General features: G+C 35.7%; 1 protein-coding gene across 1 annotated transcript; it reads right to left on the reverse strand.

Annotated features, from left to right (window-relative positions):
* Positions 1-132: 132 nt before the first annotated feature.
* Positions 133-14,835, reverse strand: LOC126664710 (potassium transporter 7). Its single transcript, XM_050357224.2, has 10 exons — positions 14,299-14,835; positions 13,535-13,763; positions 13,192-13,440; positions 12,993-13,043; positions 8,078-8,338; positions 5,882-5,934; positions 5,628-5,748; positions 3,204-3,458; positions 1,876-2,398; positions 133-1,062 (listed from the first exon to the last, which is right to left on the reverse strand). The coding sequence occupies exons 1-10, from the start codon at positions 14,620-14,622 to the stop codon at positions 540-542; spliced, it is 2,589 nt and encodes an 862-aa protein (XP_050213181.1). The 5' UTR covers positions 14,623-14,835; the 3' UTR covers positions 133-539.
* Between the last annotated feature and the right edge of the window lie 5,099 nt (positions 14,836-19,934).

The following is a 19,934-nucleotide window of genomic DNA, read 5'->3' on the forward strand; positions in this document are numbered from 1 at the left end:
TTACATCATATGCTGCAAAACATACAAAATAATTATAAAAATGTTATACTTGATGTGTATTTACAAAAATATTCATGAATCCTTAACTAACCAAAACTAAGAGCATGAGTTTTAATATTTATTGTAACAAAATTGAAGCTAAAAGCAAAGGACATCAATGGAGACGTTGTATATGTAGAAAGTACATTTGTTTCCTTCAGTAATACACTTTGAAGTGGAATTTTTCCTTGATAAATCACATGTTAATTACAAGGGTTGATAACATTTGTGCATCTATAACAATAACAAAATCAACATATATCAAAAGGCAACCCATGACCATGACATGACATCTTGATTTATGAATCAAGTTTTCACCAGTTGGCGTCTCTGAATGGGTACAGTGTCGCGCAAGCATGTTTTAACTTGCACTTGCATCTCGCGTTAAAAGAGTTGACATTCCCAAGCGTGAACAAATCACCAGCAGTTGTATGCAGCCAAAATGTGATGGTGTCAAAAATAATCAATACTCACCGTATTTTGGTGTCAAAAAAAATCAATCAGACCATATAAGTCATGCCGACCTGCATGAGATGCGAGTGAGGAACGCTCAGATTTGCAATCCCTCTTCTGCAGTTCTTTCTCAGAAAAGCATAGAAGTAGTTTATGACCAACTTTTTTATAAACCAGGAATCTTTCCTTGCTCTAATATCTCCATGACCGAGAAGATAAACAACCCCACACTCTTTAGCCTTGCGAATAAAAGACAGCTCCCTTTCGAGGCTCTGTTCTGCATCAGACATATAAGAAGACTCTTCTACTTCCTTCACCTCTTCAGAGGTACTTGCCTTACTTGTATCCTTGTAGTCGGCCAGAAGAGGCACACCGAGTGAGTAAACACTTCCATTTGGAGCTATCAGAAGCCTTGTGCTGGAGGACTCATCCTCAGAGTCTGTATCATCATCCCCGTCACTCTCCAATGACCTCTCCTGAGTTTCTCGCCGGATGAACTTCTCAAGGCTCTCAATTAGAAGCTGTTCAAAGGTCTGGTGATTTTCTTTGCGAACATCCTTGTAGCCATACCTGTTAAGCCAAATGCATATAAATTATAATAACACTATTTAAATGGGTTTTTCTAAGAAAATGCTCTCATGGAACTGGTTAATAGCAGTTAAATTAATAAGAATTTGATGTTCGGGTAAAAAAAATTATAAGAATTTTAAAATTGACAATATTTTGCGTAATGACAATTGACTGATGAAAAACAAGAGTCCAAATAAAGCGCTGATTTTATTACTAAACAAAAAAATTGAAAATCCCAATGCTAACTAGTGCCCTATAAATGAACTCAATTAATAAAAGAAGATTAATTTCCTTATATTCAGAAAATATTGGGACCCAACTACAGTAAATAAATTAAGATAACTCTAAATGTCAGCACTATAGGAGGGCCAGAGAAGCAATCATGGGATAGAAATATGAGCTCAGTTCGTGTAGGGCAACTCTTTAAGTAACAATGTATTTCTGCCGGGCCAACATCATGAGATCAAATGATCATTTGGTGTATGAAAGTAAATATCTAATATGACCAGCTGCTATCTTGAATAGCTACATCAATCACTTGAGGTCATCTAGCATATGTAAAATTGAATCTTGCTCGCACAAACTTAGGGGTGCTTGCTCGTAGAGTTGGCTTGTCATTTTAGCAGCTAAGATACCCCAGGCATATTCAGAATTAGTATTTCCTAAAAATGATAGAATAATGCGTGCTGAGGGTGATGGTTGTTCTATATGTAGCTCAGCCATGACATCAAGAAACAAGTAGAGAAGCATAAGAAAAATAGATGCAAAAGTTAAACATCAGGACAGTTTCCAACTCACAGAAGATAAACTTACCTGGCAATACAGCGAAAAATGTGGAAGTTTTTCGGGCAGACTCGCCGGAAAAGGAACCTTTCACTTTGAGGCACTACTGGAACAGGAACATACTTTATACAGACAAATATGATCATGGAGTGGATTGCTGGGAGAGTAGTCAAAAAATGGCCAAAGATTGCTGGTATTCCCTTCACGAGCTCATTATAAAGCAAGCCTATGCCTGGGGCTCTGATTGTCCCAAGGTTAGGTCCTAATTCCCGCATTAAATCCATAGACATCTTTTGCTTAACTTCGGTTTCATACTTTAGCTTGCTCCCATAATTCCATATGTACATTATAAGAAACATAATTGCAGCAAAAACCAATATAACCCAACTTCCATCCCCAACAAGTGCTAAAACTGATGATAGAAAAGTCAATTCCATCCCTAAGAGAATAACAAAGAAACTGAGAACAATAATGATGTTTATCTGCCATATAAGGAGCATGACAATAGTTACTAAAATTGTTGTCATCATCATCACTCCCAGCTCAGCAATTCCTGCAATAACCAATCACTATGAGAACAAATAATTTTTTTGCATAAGCAGCAACAGATATTCAATGACGAGAGTTCATGAGTAGAATTCTTCAACTCCAATTCTCGGAATGTAATTAAAATGGCATATGGCAGTTTACATACATTGTCCATACACAAATCAAATTAATGTAAATCGTAACTTCAGTATTTCTGAAGGAGTGAGTATATAAGTAAAGTTACAATTTTATGTAAATTTGTTTTCATGCACAAGAGATAAATTACATTACAAACTGTCAAATAATCAACCCGCCCAAAAATTTAAAGTGTTAGGTGAGGCTCCAAGAGTAGCATTATCTCTAACACACACCCGCACGCGAATGTTCATTGGGCTTTGAAGCGTGAAGCACACATGCCCACTTTACCAAGTGCATTTTAACTAATCAAATGGGGGTTGCCAAAGGTCAAACCGACCTCTCGATCACAGAGGCTTTGCTACCATATTAAATAACCAATCCACCAACAATCTCTAACAGAAACAATGGGTTATACAAAATGGATCTAGACATGGTATCCTCCCTACCTACTTTATTCTAATGAATCTATGCAGTCATAAGACATATCTATCCATATGTTCAGAGTATATTGCAAATTAGGTTATCTATGCTTCAACATTGATCTATCCCAATTTATTCATGCATTCGGTACTCATCAATACAACAATCATGATAATAAAAGATTTGAGCATAACTTCACCATCTAATCTGATAAAGAGAGAACAAGGGACGTATGCCAAAATAAATTATTAAATTCAGAAACAAAATATTACCATATGCATTTCCCATCTCTGTAATGCTTGAAATAGAGCAGACAAACACCAGGCAGACTGCTAGCAAAAACCAGTTTATGACTGGGATATAGATCTGGCCCATGAATTTTCGAGATGTATGAATAATTTTAAGACGAGGGAAACAACCAAGTGCAGTTGATTGTTTTATACATGAAAAAGTGGCTGTTGTCATTGCTCGACTGGCGATCAGTGCAGCTATGTTAGCAATAAGGAAGACAGGCCAGAAAGCACCACCTAAGAACAAAATTATTGCTTCAAAAGAACGAACAAAGCAAGGATGCAAAATGCATGCTAATTTTCATTCAGTTCTATTATATTAAATTAGCAAGAACATTGTTTTTAAAGCTCAATCGCTATTTCCCTAATGAGGTTTGCTTACGATCATTAGTAGCACTTTGCTGTTTCAAACTTGAGTCAGATATGCTTATATTTAGACCCCATCAAGCAAAAACCTCCATTAAAATGTTCACTAATATGCAAGTCACGGATCCAAACAGTAGTCAGATGCTTTGGAAAAATAATTCATTCCTGAGATATCTTGCTTACACTAATTTAGAGAGGTCATCATGTCTTTTTCCATCACCCTTATTCTGTCACTACCATAAACATAACAACAAAAGAAATCAAAAAAAAAAAGTGAAAACTCACTGATTCTTATATTTATGAGGATTAATTAAGTCTAGTTTGTTTGTTGGCCAAACATTGTTTAAGAAATCTATAAGAAGGTTATGCTTGAAAACGATAAGCTTCAGTTTTATCCTGACTATAATGCTTTTATTCATATACGTTTTTCTAGCCATGTGTTATGCAAATGAACTTTATTAATTATTTATTTAATAAGTATTTTGTAAATTGAACTGAAACTATTTTTTACAATTACATAATTTGTAATAGAAACTATTATTATAATTTTGCATATTATTTATTAGATCAATTATTTATAGCTTAAATCGAAACTCAGCATTAATTTTTTAATAAATGTTATTATATTACTATTATAATTATTTATTTGACCCGTTGTAGAATATTACTATTTTAAATTATTTGCAGCTTGAGTTAAACTTAATTTTGAATAATCATTTTAATTTTTTTAATAAATATATTAAGTATAAATTTGCTTGTTATTTATTAAAACTATTACTAATTAATTATTTTATAATTACTTATAAGTACAATTGCAATTTAATTTGGTATTTATGTTACTTTTATACAGAACCGATTAGATTTCATATAAGTTTAGTATTTCGGTTCATTTAAATTTTAAATCCTATAAATAATTAATAGTAGATATTTTATAGGCATAAACTATTAAGAGATAGTGAAAAAATAAATTATTATGATTACTCGAATAAGTAAACATTAACAAAGATTATTATTGTAATTTTTCCTATACTCCCCCTTCGCACTTCTATTTATATTATAGATCAAGTTTTCATAAACAAGACAATGGTGGACAAGGGGAAGCAAAAGGAAAATTAATTGATGTCAAACACTAGCAGCAGATATGTTGATAACAAGGAAAACAAGTGCATAACTTGTGTTTATCCATCCCCTCTTCCCAAAATCCAAACAACGGTCATCCACATTAATCACTTCAAGGAGAATATAACATTACAAGAAGGTAAATGGGTAAGGTTCACTTATTCCTTGAGAAAACAGGAAAAGGGGCTGATTTTAGTTATTTAATTCCCTCAAATTAGCTTCTTACTTTCATGAATTTAGATTTTTCTTCCATATTTTCCCTTTTAAAACAAATCAACAGTTTTCTTTTATTGTATTATTGGGTTTAATATATCATGTATCGAGTGCATTTTAAATGAATGAACTATTGATGTCCTGGATGATTCGCAAATTGCAACACTGCTGGTAGACAGTCATTAGGAGGTACGGTTTAAACATAGTTTTATATTTTCCTTTGCCTAACCAGCAAAATAATCTAAAACTCTATGCGCTTCACACTTTTAACTAACTGTTACGATTTTTTTTCTCAAACATACGAAAGCCAGCTAGAGAACACAAAATATACATGCATAACCTACTTAGCATATCAATTGACACAGAAAAACGAATTGTTCATTATGGCCTAAGTAAAACTAAAATTCTCATTTAAAAAAAATTATCATTATTTTATACAAATAAAAGTTTAATTGCTTTTTATAAATGGAAAAAACTTTAAAAGAACATTTCAAATATATAGAATTCATAATTCTATTCGATATTAAGGTATTCAATTAAAATTCACATAAATCCTTCTAATCTCAAGTGAAACAAATAATCCACCCCTTTTTTTCTTAAATGTAATAGAGCATAGAAGGATGTATGGGTAATATGACTAGCACTATTTACAAAATGATTCTCTTTATTGTATGGACTTTAACATTACAGATACAGGATAAATCTTACTTGGAACCGATGAGAAAAATGCTTGCTCCGCTACAGATGCACTATGGTGTTCCATAAGATATGCAGCTTGACCCAAATAACCCAACATGAGGCATGGCAGAACGAGCAATACAAAGGTAAGCTGCAAATGACCACTATTATATAAATCAGAACTATAGCAATCAGAACAATGATTAAATAAATACAAGGATCGCTATCATAAAATAATAAAATTCAGGAGAAACAGTACAGGGAATTAGTGCCTGTTGCTTTACCTGAATTGATCTGACAGAAAAGTAGCAAAGATCTGCGAACATTGCCTCGGAACCTACAATACAATCCATCATCAACATCACAAAGAAAAGGCATTAAAACCCATAACTATGAGCAGCAATTACTACTCTCTCAGTACCAAATTAATAAACAATTTATGACAAGTACAGATATCAAAAAAATTAATTTATTTAGATAAATTGAGATAATTAGTAAAAAAAATCACAAATATCCTTTTTAATTAAGTAGTGGTCTTGTGCCTTTGAGTGACAATTTTTTTTTTAATGCAATTTATGAGTAAATTTATATTGTTTTGTTTGTGTTAAACTAATAAGAGTAATTGAATTTGTTGGAACTAGGAGTAAAAACAAAATTTCCTACAATAATTAATGACTCAAAAAAGCCGAATCTTTGCATATGAGGTCAATTCTAGCCAATACTTTCAAAATTTCCTCATTTAGCCCATTCTGGTATTTGTTGCATCAGTTAGTCATTTTCTGAAATAATTTAACTTTTGCCAGCCATCTCACAGATGACTAAAAGCCCAACTTAATCAAACCTGCTAACATGTCATTTAAACTGAAATGAACCATCTCTCATTATTAGTTCGAAAAATAATCTAACCAAACCCAAATTATATACTCTTGTATATTTTGAAGTACACAAACAAATATTTCTTTCTCTTCTCGGAAAAAAATCAAAACAATAACTAAAATGGCGATGAATATCACACATCAGATTGAATCTCTAGCAGGGACGTCAATAGCAACAGATTGTGTATAGAGAAGGAGGTGTGACAGAGGGATGAAAAGGAGTGCCGGTGTATGTAATGATGTCGTTAGACAGTGTAATGATAAATAACAGTGTTAATAGACGGACAAATTTATGTGCGTTAAAAAATGCAGGAGTAAAAGGGATAATGATGGATGTTTGGTGGGGATTGGTGGAGAGAGAATATCCTGGTGTATATAACCAGTAGGGTGGGTATTCCAAGCTTTTGGAAATGCACATTTGGGTGTATAATATAATTTAGATTTGGTTAGATTAATTTTAGGGTTAAGAGTAAGAGATGGTTCGATTCGGTTTAAGTGACATGTCAGCAAGTTTGATTAAAAAAATGCTTATTCATCTATGACATGGCTCCACGTGTCATTACTAGTTACTAATAATTTATTAACTTTTATAAAAGTATTTCAATAAAATTATCATGTGAACATAAGAGATTTAAAACTTTATTAAATCGTTTATTTTTTCAAAAACATATTTTCTTTTCTATAAAGTAATTTTAATATCGAATAACCAATCCACTCAAAATTTCAATTAGATAAAACTCCAACTAAAATTTCATCATCTCTAACACACCCCTACATACAAATCTCCATTGGACTTGAAACATAAGCAAATACAGGCCCATCATATCTTATAAATATTTAATCAAATGTGATTGCCAAGGATCGAACTCTGCACCTTTATCATAAAGCCTCTAATACCACGTCAAATGACTAATTCCCACAAAATTTAAATTGTTACTCCAATGATAATTTTATTATCTCCAATAAAAATAAGATATTGTTGCAAACAAATTATATTTTCAATTATAACTTTACTAAATTTATATATTAAAAGACTCATTTTAATCTTAATAATTACTAAAAGTAATGCACATTAACCCAATTATAATATATTTATTAGTTTTCTTAAACACAATCCACACCGGAGTGTTAATTATTTGATATGTTATTAATTAATTAGTTATACTTATTTATAAACGTATATAAACATTTAATTTTTATATTAAATCTTTTATTTGAGATTATAAGTCTTATTTATTTAACCCGTTATTAGTTATTTATTTTATAATTATTTGTTGTTGAGGTGGATAGTCCTGTGTGTGGGTTCTAAGGTGGAATCTAACATGCTGTTAAAGCTTTGTTCATTCACACAAATTGAAATTTGAATTTCACCCGACTCACGCAATGCCTCAGGGGGGTTGGTTGGCTGCTCTGCTCGGTCCCATTTAGGAAGTGCCATAGTCCGCTAGTCGGAAAATGGCCAAAAGCAATCATTTGATAACACTTTAAGAAGTTGAATTACTTATTTAAAAGAAATAAAAGTTCACACTAAATTAGCAGATTCATAAGAGTTGAGACACCATTGATATAATTTTTCCAAAAATAAATTACTACATAGTTGTTTACCTGTTGCACAAAGCAAGCAGCCTCCAAGGGCATGCCAAGCCTTGGTAGAATTCTTCTTGAAGAAGTAATAGATATGAACAGGATTGAATGCCCTGAAGACGCTGCTGTCATATTTGACAAGGTTGTATATCCCCATGCCGGCAAGAGAACAAAACCATATGAACAAAGCAGGGCCAACAGCAAGTCCCACTTTACTTGTTCCAAACTTCTGTACACTGAACAAAATTACAAGAAAGGCAACTGAAATCATCACCACCTGCTCTGCACAAAAAAATTATGATAATAATTAATTCAACAATACAGCTGATTTACCTCTATTGAACTGCAAATGGAGAGAATACTTTAAAAAGCAAGCAAAGAGAAAGAATTGCAAGCTTTACCAGATCAAGTTATTACCAGGTAGGTACTAGTTTAACTCAGAAGCCATCAACCATGTGATTTAAAACCAAAACCTATCATTCCATAGACAACTTGAACGAATAAAAGAATTAATATTTCAAGAAAGGTATACCTAGACCGACATAGTTTACAGAGCACCTACACTCATGGATGGACCTCACAACAATATAGTGAAATAATAGTTCCCTAATTTAAATTTAACTATCAAGGGCATTTGCAAATGCATAATTACGATTAAGGATTGAGATAGTTATACTGTAGGAGTCCAATCATTTTCTGCTTGCTATTTTCGAGTCTGTACTTTACTATTTTATGATCAAGTGTAAATGGCTATTTTTGCTCTAATCAAGTGTAATTGTCCATATCTATTTTGTAGACAGAAAATGAACCTTTCCAGCCCAATGAACACTACTTCCATATCTTATCTCTATCACTTCTTGCCGTTCTCCATTAATTATCTTATCTCATTTCTGCATAAAAAAGTCCATTTCTCCTTTTCATGTATATACAAACATCGAAAGAGAAAACCAATTTTGGAAGACACAAAACCCAGAGTAGTGGTCCCTGTTTCAAAACAAATTCTGAACTTTGGGCATCAGTAAAAAATTTCATGGAAATGTCAATTGCAAGTGAGATGCATAAACCCAGTTAGTTATACTTACATATATAGATGTATATCTATTTAGGAATTATAACAGCATTTCATTTAATTGATTGTGATAGTCTTGTATGGTTGACTTATCTTAAATAGATTTATGTATTATATTTAAATACCTTGAGATGGGGAATAGTTCAGAATTTTCAGCCAATTATCAATTTGCATATCAGAGCAAAAGAAAAATTCTTCCGCTGCTTTCTCAAACCCTAGCCATCATCTAGCTGAAATTTTCTCTTGCGTTTTTTGCCCATATCCAATTCCAACCTAACTATAGACCTAGTTATCATCTAGTCTCAACCACTGTCCACTATAACTGATAGTGAGATTCCTGATGGCAAGAAACTCTCCACGGCGACTATCCCTGAGAAGTGAGACCTCTTCTCCGATCCATTTAAATTGGATGGAACTAATTATCGTGTTTGGTTGAAAATTCTAGAGATGCATATTACTGGCAGGAAGAAGAAAGGTTATAAAACTGAAAGAAAGGCTGCAACTACAGAGGCTAGTTTGAGCTATGATGAAGGGGATGGCGAAGATGCTGTTGTTAAATCTTAGATTATTAATTACATGACTGATAATCTGATGTCAAACTTTTTGCAGCATGGAACATCTAAAGTTTGGGATGTGGCTAACATGGGCTATCTTGATGTTTCTAACTCTTCTCAAGTCTATGAATTGCTGAAGTCCTTTCAATTGCACCAGGTTGGTCGACCTTTACTAGAATATTAGAACGAATTGAATTCAATTTCGATGGAGCTTGATTATCGTAGACCTAATGACAAGACATATGCTGCTGATATTGAGAAACAGGATAAGCATATTGGGTCACATATATATGTTTCATGCAGGTCTTGATCACAATTTGGCTCAAGTACGAGATTGTGTTTTGGCTACCTCTCCATTAAGCATAGAAGAAGCTTATTCTTTTTCTTCCATAGATACCACTGCTTCTAATTCTCGCTACTGCACTTATTGCAACAATACCAAATGTAACAGTAGATGTTTGTTTAAAACTTAAGCAGGCTAAAAATAAAAATCAAAAATATGCTGAGGTTGCTATTGCCGACACTTACACCTTCCGCTTCTCAAGTGCATTCCCCAAAGGTAATTCTGGTTTAATATTTGTTTCCACTACTTCTAATGATTGGGTTATTGATTGAGGGACTACTGATCATATGACTACTAGTAATTCTTCCATACTTTCTTCTCTAATGTATTCACCTATTAAGTCTGTACATGTTGCTAATGGGACTTCTATGCCAATTACAGGGGTTACGAATGTCTCAATTTCTCCTTCATTCTGTCTTACATGCACCCGATCTCTTTAATGTTCTTCTTTCCGTTAATAAGATCACCACAAATCTTAATTGTTCAGTAACTTCTAATTCCACCTATTGTGTTTTTTAGGACAATAACACGAAGATGACGATTGATATTGGTAAGGAAAGAGGAGGTCTTTATTAATTAGAAGGGGCTAAGGAATTATCTGAACCTAAATATGGCTTTCAAGTAGAAAGAGAATCATTCGATAGAGAGAAGATTCTTTTATGGCATTGCCATCTAGGACATTCATCTACTTAGAGTGTTTATTTCCAAAATTATTTTGCTCAGTAACAATAAAAATTCTTCCTTAAATGCATTTATACTGATGTGTGGGGTCTTTTTTCTACTGTGTGCTTCAGGCCACAAATATTTTGTTTTTTTTTTTGGTACTAGTGAACTGGTTTTGTACTAGAGTGCTTCAGGCCACAACTTCTTCTACTTTTTCTACTGTGTTTTTTTTGTACTAGAGTGAACTGCAGTCACAATTTCACTCTATTCATTTTGCTCCAGATATTTGTTGTTCCAAGGTTTTTGGTTTATGTAATGTCCATGTACACTATATACGTAGGGATAACTTTGATCCACATGCTCTTAAGTGTGCATTTCTTGGTTACTTCCGAAAATGCCATAAATGTTTTCATCCTCCTACATGGTAACATTATGTTTCTACGGATGTTCAATTTTATGAAAAGGTATCTTATTTTTTTGAGAAATATCCATGGTTCCTCTTGAGGGAGAGAGTGGTAGCAAGGAAGTGGATTAATTATGGTTAAAAGATAAGAAGTTGTGGATGTCGGGTAAGGGGGAGGATTCAGCTATTCTAGAGAATAAGGAATCTTTAGATGATACTTGTTCTGTTACTAAGTTTGAGTCCGAACTTGAGAAGAGAAGGGATGAAAGATTAGCCTAATGATTCCAAATGAGTTATACACGAAGGAAAGAAAAGACTACCCGTCTCTATGATACTGACATGCCATCTGATGACTCTTCAACTTTTGATCTTGAGCTACATGTTCCTTCTTCTTCTTCGACTTCAGATTCTAGTCTTGTAACATTAAAAAATGCTACTTTAAATCCACAAGATATCCCTTTCGAGAAAGCAAAGAACTTGATAGGTTGGACTTTTCCAAGTCATCTTCTAGTGTCATTTATCCCATTTCTGATTTTATCTCTTATCATTGTTCATCTAAAACTCATCAGGGATTTTCTCTTCTGTTGTCTTTTGTGTCTATTCCAAGTCATTTTCAGGAAGCCCTTGGAGACCCTAAGTGAAAGGCTGCAACGGAAGAGGAAATAAAGGCTCTCCAATAAAATTATACTTGAGGGATAGTTGAATTACCATGTAAAAAGAAGACAATAGGATGCAAGTGATTATATACAAATCAGATAGGATAGGTGAAATAAAACAGCTGGTCATAACATGAAAGATACAAGGCTAGACTGGTAGCGGAAGGTTACATTCTCAAACCTATGATTGACTATCAAATCAAGGGACTTTTGCTCTTATGGCTAAGATGAACTCAGTTCGAGTCGTTCTATCTCTTGCAGTTAATCTAGATTTGGCCTTTATTACAGTTTGATATGAGAAATGTAATGGTGATTTGAAACAGGAGATGGATATGGATCCTCCTCCAGAATTTACACTTGAGGGGAAAAAGTCATTGTATGGGTTGAAACAATCACCAGGGGTGTGGTTTGAGAGTTGAGCTACTCAATGAAAGAGTACAATTTAAGCAAGTTTTGACGGATCATTAGAGAGACTGTGATGATATTATTGTTACAGTTAGTGATACTAGTGAGATAAAGAAACTTAAAAGCTATTTGGCCAACGAATTTGAAATGAAAGACTTAAGATTCTAATATACTTCTTGGGTATTTAAGTGTCTCTGTCCAAGCAACTTTTTTTTCTCTTCCAAAGAAAGTATAGTCTATATCTCTTACTTGAGACCGATAATTTTAACTGTGAAATAAAATAATTCAATATCTTCAGCCAAGTATCAATTGTTATTATGTCAATCCTATCACAAATACCAAATCCTCAAAAACCAGTTCATATCTTGTTATTTATAATCAAGTCGATACCTAGATTTTACATAGTCCACAAGCAAAGCAGCATTTTGCTACCACACCCTTATGCTAGAACTAATCATGCAAACCCACCAGCTTTTCCATGTGACGGTCCCAGGTCAGATCTAAACCAGCTGAATTCTTCCTTTCACGTATGTTTTGCTACATAAGGAAGGGAATCAGGTCGCCATACCAAACTTGGAACTTGCAACATAAATGAAATGGGAATAACAAGGAAACAGGGATATGGGACTTAATACTACCTTCACTGGTGGACTAAAGAAGGAAGACCCCTCCTTAACCAAATAACAGATCTAGATGAAAACTAATTAAAAAAAGTTTGAATCCTAGTCATCAGATATTAAAGGGAATTATGAAAATCATGCAAAATCTCTAATCAAAGCTTAAACTAAATAAAGGCAAACAAATGTTTATACAATTGATTAAAAGTGTCAATGAGGGAAATACCTTGTTCAACTGCAGCCACACCAACCTTTAGTCCACCAACAGCTGAAATAACTGCATAAGCATTGACATGGCTACATCATTATGAAATCAAAACTAAGAAGAATCACATAAACATGTTCTCAGTTTCGTAATTAAATCACAGTTGAGCAGATTAACCAAAAGCAGCAGAAAGTATTAAGAAAAGCAAGGGATAAAGAACCTGACATAGCTGGTGTAACAATTCCATCAGCTATAACCATAGCTGTACCAGCAAGTACTAATATCAGAAGCATCTTTTTCAGAGTTTGTGAAGTCTCAAGTCTTTCTTTAATTTTCAAGGATCTCTCAAGTTCAGGCGACGGTACCTTGAGCCTAAAGCTTGATATACGAGAATCTGAAGGAAGTTGATTTGGGAGAAGACTGACCTTAGCATGCCTACAGATCAGCGAGTACAAGGCAAACGTACCACCTGAGACATTGACAGGAAGAATGCAAAACAAGTTATGCACAAATATCATGTAAAAAGGGTTACAGAATTTACTGTTTTACACAGTTCAACATACCTTCACCATCGTCATTGGCCCAAAGAACAACAAGGACATACTTAATTAGAGGAATCAAGATTAAAGTATAGAGGACGAGCGACAATGCACCAAGAACATCTTCTTCTCCAGTAATAGGTGCCTTAGTAAACATCACATCAAATGTATATAATGGACTCGTTCCAACATCACCAAATACAACACCAAGAGTCTGACAAGCAAGTATAATTTTCTTTCCCAAAGTGAAATCCTGCAGATTTATATCAACCCAACTAAAACAGTTAGTTTAACCAATTCAAAACACAGTCGCTTTCACATTTTTCAAATCAATCAAGGATTTAAAGCCTCGTAAATAAATTAAATACAAGATCAGGAGTTCATGGAAACATGACGGGTCCCCAAATAAAAATGGGAAGCGATTATTTCAGTGTAGTCCAACACAATCATTACAAGAATTCCCCATAAATAAATGGGAATAACTATCGCCTTTAAATCATAAATATACACTGGATTTTAAAGTTTAGATCGTGCTTCATTAAATATAGAGACAGTTTAGTTACAAAAGTAACTAAAAATTAAGAACTGTACACAAGAGCATACACTTGTTTATATAAATGTACACAGAAATGCAACTTAAATTCTAATATAAACAACTTAAAATGGACTGTATGAATTAATTACTATGATATACGGAAAAATAAATTATAACAACAACAACAAGATAACAGTTCAAATCTTGCTTATACATTAATCAAACTAAATGAAATGAAATAAAAAAAACAGACCTCATAATCGTTACGCTGAGCGCCAGGGATTTCAAGAGCTTCAACATCAAAAGAATCAATGCGCGGTCCAGTTCGGATCAGACGCTGCTCAGCATTATCATTATCATCCTCATCTTCAGAATCCACGAGACCTGTACGGAGACGATGATCAGCCGCTGCTGAATGATTATCGTCGTCATCGTCGTCGTCATCGTCGTCTAAAATAGAATCATCGTCGTCTTGGAAAACCCAGCGGGATTCTATGGAGTCCATTGAGGCTAATCTTCCGTTGGTTGTTTCCGATGTTGATCCACCTCCTATGCTACCGCTGCCACTCTCCGCCATTGGAATTTAATCCAAATCAATATCGAAATCTAGGTTTTGCTAATTAATTGACTTTTGAAGTTCTGTAATTATTTAGGATTTTGTGCGCTTTACAAAGGGAATAACAGAAAAGAAATAAAGGGAAATTTGGAGATCACGTGATTAACAGAGAAAAGAAAACAAAAATAGAAGGCTGCTAAAGAGAGCGCTTAACTGAGCAATATTGTGTGCTGCAGAAAAAAATGTATTAATGGTGTTTGAACTTTTTAATTTGTTCAATTTGAGTAGCTAACTTATGATATTTTATTTTTCGGTGTATTATGTTTATTTAACCATATGATGAAAATACCAGTGATCCATCTAATGAAAATACTAGTAATCCATCTACGAGCTATAGCTCAAATGTTATAAGCGCTAAGCAGCAAACTACTAGGTCGTAGGTTCGATTCCTCCCACAAGCGCTCCCCCTACTCTAATTATTAAAAAAAATACTAGTAATTCATCTGAGGTGATAAGTGGATAAAGTAGTGCTTACTTTTTAAAAGTTAAAATAAGGCTTAATCTCCAAAAAAAAAACACCTTTTAATCCCTTTTCAAATGCACCCTGACGTTGCAATTTTGTCAGTTGCACCCTAATTCACACCTTTAGTTGTCAATTCCACCCTCAAATACTAAATTGATCTCTATTTCATTTGAAAAAAGTTAAAATAAGTCATCCATTTTTAACTTTTTATGTGAAAAAGAGTTCAAACGAGTACTTTATAAGGATTTTTATGAATTTTTTCCGAGTGAAAAAAGTCCAATTTGATTTTGAGGGTGGAATTGAAACCCAAATGTGCGAATTAGGGTGCAACTGACAAAATTACAACGTCAGGGTGCAACTGTAAATGGGCTAAAAGGTGAGGGTTTTTTTTTGTGATTAAGCCTTAAAATAACCATAAAAAGCACCTTTAACTAAGTGGACTGCTAATACCGTCCCGATTTTACTACATACCGCCCCTATTATTACCTTTCTATCTTTTACCTATTCTAAACCTAAAAATCTCATACTCAAACAATCTCAACTGACATTCAAATCCGAAGAACGACGATCACAATTCTAAGTCTAAATGTCAGATTCTAACGGGAAAAGTGGACGGGAACAACCAATAAGTAATCGTTTTTAGTTTTTTTAAATTTTTTTTAATTTTTTTCTGTCGGAAGCGTGTCGCACGTTCGCCGGAGATGTGCGGCTCCCATGCCGTACATCCCCAGGGGACGTGCTTACCTGTGTGCCGCACGTCCACGACGGACGTGCGGCACACTTCGTCGGCGACGATCGGAAACGTCGCTGCCGACTGAAAAAAAATTTTAAATAATTTTTTAAAAAATTAACTATATAAAATTAGTCGGTAAATTAATTAAGGTTTGTATTTTAGGGTTAGCTTAGTCGGTAAATTAATTAGTTGAATTTAATTTTAGTTGTTTAATTTAAATAGTTTTATTTAACTAATAATATTTTAAACTGGTAAATCTAGAGACAACCTGGTAGAGGAAAGGGTCCACTGATACCTATGGATACTGAGGGGTCGGGAGCTCCCAGGCTTGTAATGTGACCGCCTCACTACGACGAGAGAGAGACCGGACGAGGACTACTGCTGCTGCTGAGAGACATTATCGGGCAGATGATGATTGGCCCGACGTCTTGTTGAGTGATGATTCGCAGAGTTTAGATGAGCCAGCACCCCCCCCCCCCTCCTGACGGAGGACCGATTGACGATTTGCTTCGTCATCATCCGTAGGTAAATATAATTCATTTATTATGTGAATTTAAGAATATTGATAAAAATATAAATTGTTATTGTAATCATAATTACAGAGTCAACCAGACGATCTTAGGCAGACTGATGATTGGATCGTTCATGCTCTAGTATTGGGTGGATCCCGTGACAACATTGTCATTTCCAGTTTTCTTGGTTATGTTGCTTCCAAGATATGGGAAGGGGAGTTTACAGGCACACTTAAGTGCTAGAACAGATACTCTGCTTGTCAAAAGCTGGTGCACTGGTATACGAATACCTCAGAAGAGGTTAAGGGTCTGATAAACCAGACTGGTTTGGCGCAGAGACTATGTATGCTCACCTAGACATTCCGCTTCTTTCTGCATTTGTGGAGCGTTGGCAACCTCATACTAGCTCCTTTCACATGCCATTCGGGGAGATGACTATTACGCTGCATAACGTGTGGCATATTCTCCACATTCCAGTCGAGGGATCTTTTATCACTGCTCAGCCTGATAAGATAGATTTGCGGAGAGAACGGATAGCCGGCTTGATGCATTACGCACCCGTTTAGACCAGATTACTGCGAACGAGGTACGTAAATTAAAATAAAAAAATTATAATTACTTAATTGTTGTTGTTGTTGTTGTACTAATTTCATGTTTCTTATTTCTTATTTTATTTTTAAGCAGGTGACGTAGCTGCCTTTTGGCGTTGACCCTATTATCATCATTTGGAGGACTGCGTACATGGGCTGGATATAGTTCAGGGACATCTCAGAGCCATACATGTCTGTCAGGGTTCTACGTCAGTTGGGTTACGTCCAGATCATACCTCCCCCTATTTATTGGCCTGAGAAGGCTGTCGACCGTGGAGATCGCCTCGGTACGTGATGCAGACCTCTAGGGTTGTTGCGACTGACAAATGGGGTATGTTTCCATTTGATCACATGCTTCTGTTCCTTCAGTTAAATCTAGTGGTTGTTTCTCCTAGCGTGTGTGCTCCAGAGTACATGGAGTGGTACGCCCGACATTCGCACCCTCGGCTGCTCAACACTGATGCATTACCTGCACGAGCTCGCCCTTCTCGCTCCAACACTGATTATATGAGTTTTTTTTAACTTAGCAATTGATAGATATATTTAATTTTTTAACTCAAATTTGCGTATCTTTATTTTGTAGTGGCTTGCTCGTTCCACTGCTCTGAGCAAGAGTTTCTTAGGCACCGTGAGTAATATTCATGCGCAGCAAAGTCAGCATTGCATGGTGGATGGCATTCCAGAGATGGAGCAGGCAATAGCTGTGCATGCCTCTGAGTTGGAGCAGTTCATGGCAGGGCTTAGGCTGACTGATTGAGATGTATTATGTATTTTGTATTTTGCACTCTGTTATATATTAGGTATGTTGTATATTTTACACTCTGTTATGTATTATGTATTTACGTACTATTTTACGTATTGTTTTTTTACTATGCATTGTTGGACCAAGTGCCATTTTTGAAACCTAATTTTGAGTTTGACTATCAGTTTAAAAAGCCTAATTATGTTTAATATAACACATGTAAAAACAACACACATAATAATAAGTACTGAAATATATAGCAAAACTGTAAACACACGTAATAGTAAGTCATAAAATACGCAATAGGTCTGAATCCACTCAAACAAGAGCACCTGACAATCGGTCCCACTGTTCTATCATACTCTCATACAGTCTAGCCCAAGTCGCAATAGTGTGATCACAGTGTGAATACCACATCGAGTGTATAAGTGGGACAACAGAATCGCTACGTAAATCTAAATGAATAAAGTGAGCGTAACCGCCTAAATGTAGGATGACCATCTCTCTCAACGGCTGTGTGCGGCGCTCGAAAGCATGTAAAGGCAGGACGGTACAACTACCCCAGCGCGGCTCTGAGCGTTTCCCTCCTTTTATTAAAAATCATTGTTGCATCAAAAAGGGTGGCAATAGGGAACAAGTCATCCGCTACCTGCATTCAGTGTGCAGGTTCGCACCGACCCCCTTCCCACCTGATACGTCTCATGGCCTGGTCGATCTCGTCGCTACAAATATCGGCGTAGTCGTACCAGTCACGGTGGCCAACTAATTTGTTTGCAATGTTCTATCTTGCATATCCCATTGTTCTTGGTCGTCGTATATGTAATCACAACCGCCTCAACATATTATACCACAGCTGGGAACGCCATAGTCTGATTTCTCATGAGAATCACAGCCGCCTCATAATATGTCTCTGTCGGAGCTTGAATAATGTTTTTCCACCTTCCATTCTTAAATCATTTTGCATAGCCTCTGTCTAACCCACATAGTATGTAAACTTTGTCTTCCACATCCTTGTTGATGTGCCACGTGCAAAGTAGATGAGAAGTACGTGCGAATACCTCTCACACTGGTATAACCAGCCCTAACTCCCAATCAGTAACAATAGGTGTCGGGTGGACATCATCACCAATCAAGAGCCTTAGTCTCTCTAATACCCATCTATAGCTCCCCTTAGTCTCATCATCATAATTGCATATGCAATAATGAAGTTCTTGTTGCACGAAGTCATCCCGATAATCTCAAAGAAAGGCATTTGGTACTTGTTGGTCTTGTAGGTGGAATCAATACCGATGACCCTACGGTAGTCTCTAAGTAACCTCACAGAATCTGGATGCGCTAGGAAAATGTGAGTCAATGCACTAGTTTTTGAATCGGCAAGCGTCCAATGCACATAATGGCCCTCCAAAGCCATATGATAAAACTAGACCACCACGTCCCTACCCTCAAAACCAGACCTCCTCAGGTTATCTTTGTAGTTGTACACATGTCTTCTAGGAGAGTTGTCAGATGGATTTTTCTCCTATAGGGCTGCCCAAATAGCACACGGCTTAGCTTGTGTCGTGCTCATATCCCGCACAATCTGTTTGAACGCAGGACTCAGTCCACTTATCTGACGATGTCCCTCGGGATACACAACCAAGTCATGGTTGTGCATACTCGTAATCTCGGGTTTTGCAAGGACTATCCATGCAGCTCCCTTCAACTGCACCACAATCGCAAAAGTGCATTTGCACGTTTTCGTCTTCGTATTCTTCCGACCGGAGGAGTTTGAATCTGTGAACGATCCTCTATACCGCTCACCCCGGTAAGATCTCAAAAGGTTTCGTGTTCTCCCATTTTTGTGGGAAGATATAACTAGCTCGAACCCAATACGAATGGCAACTCGTTTCGCCCACTGAACTGCTTCAACGTCGCTTTTAAACTTTGTTTTAGCCTGAAACTCTGCATTGTAATCGACACCGTCATCGCTAAAAACTTCAAACTGAACCTGCAAAATAAATATAAAAACAAAATATTAGTTGTACATATTTAATATTTAATTTATTAAATATTTTAAAAAAATCAGGGCGGCGGGTCGTTTGCTGGTGGAAACGTCCTCCAGGGTCGTTTCCTACTGGCAAAAACGTCGCCGATCGTGTCCGGCGGTGGTTTGGACGTCTCCGGGGACGTCCCCGAACCTGCCGAACGCAATCCGGGGACGTCCCCGAACCTGCCGGACGCGATCAGGGGGCGT

The sequence above is a fragment of the Mercurialis annua genome, linkage group LG1-X (assembly GCF_937616625.2).
Source record: "Mercurialis annua linkage group LG1-X, ddMerAnnu1.2, whole genome shotgun sequence".
Classification (NCBI taxonomy): domain Eukaryota; kingdom Viridiplantae; phylum Streptophyta; class Magnoliopsida; order Malpighiales; family Euphorbiaceae; genus Mercurialis; species Mercurialis annua.

Excerpts from the sequence above, each read along its gene's own strand:
- LOC126664710 (XM_050357224.2), bottom strand. The coding sequence starts at position 14,622 with ATGGCGGAGAGTGGCAGCGGTAGCATAGGAGGTGGATCAACATCGGAA. Across the intron at positions 13,441-13,534 it reads GGCCAATGACGATGGTGAAG|GTGGTACGTTTGCCTTGTAC; the intron begins GTATGTTGAACT and ends TCAATGTCTCAG. Across the intron at positions 13,044-13,191 it reads TGTTACACCAGCTATGTCAG|TTATTTCAGCTGTTGGTGGA; the intron begins GTTCTTTATCCC and ends ATGCTTATGCAG.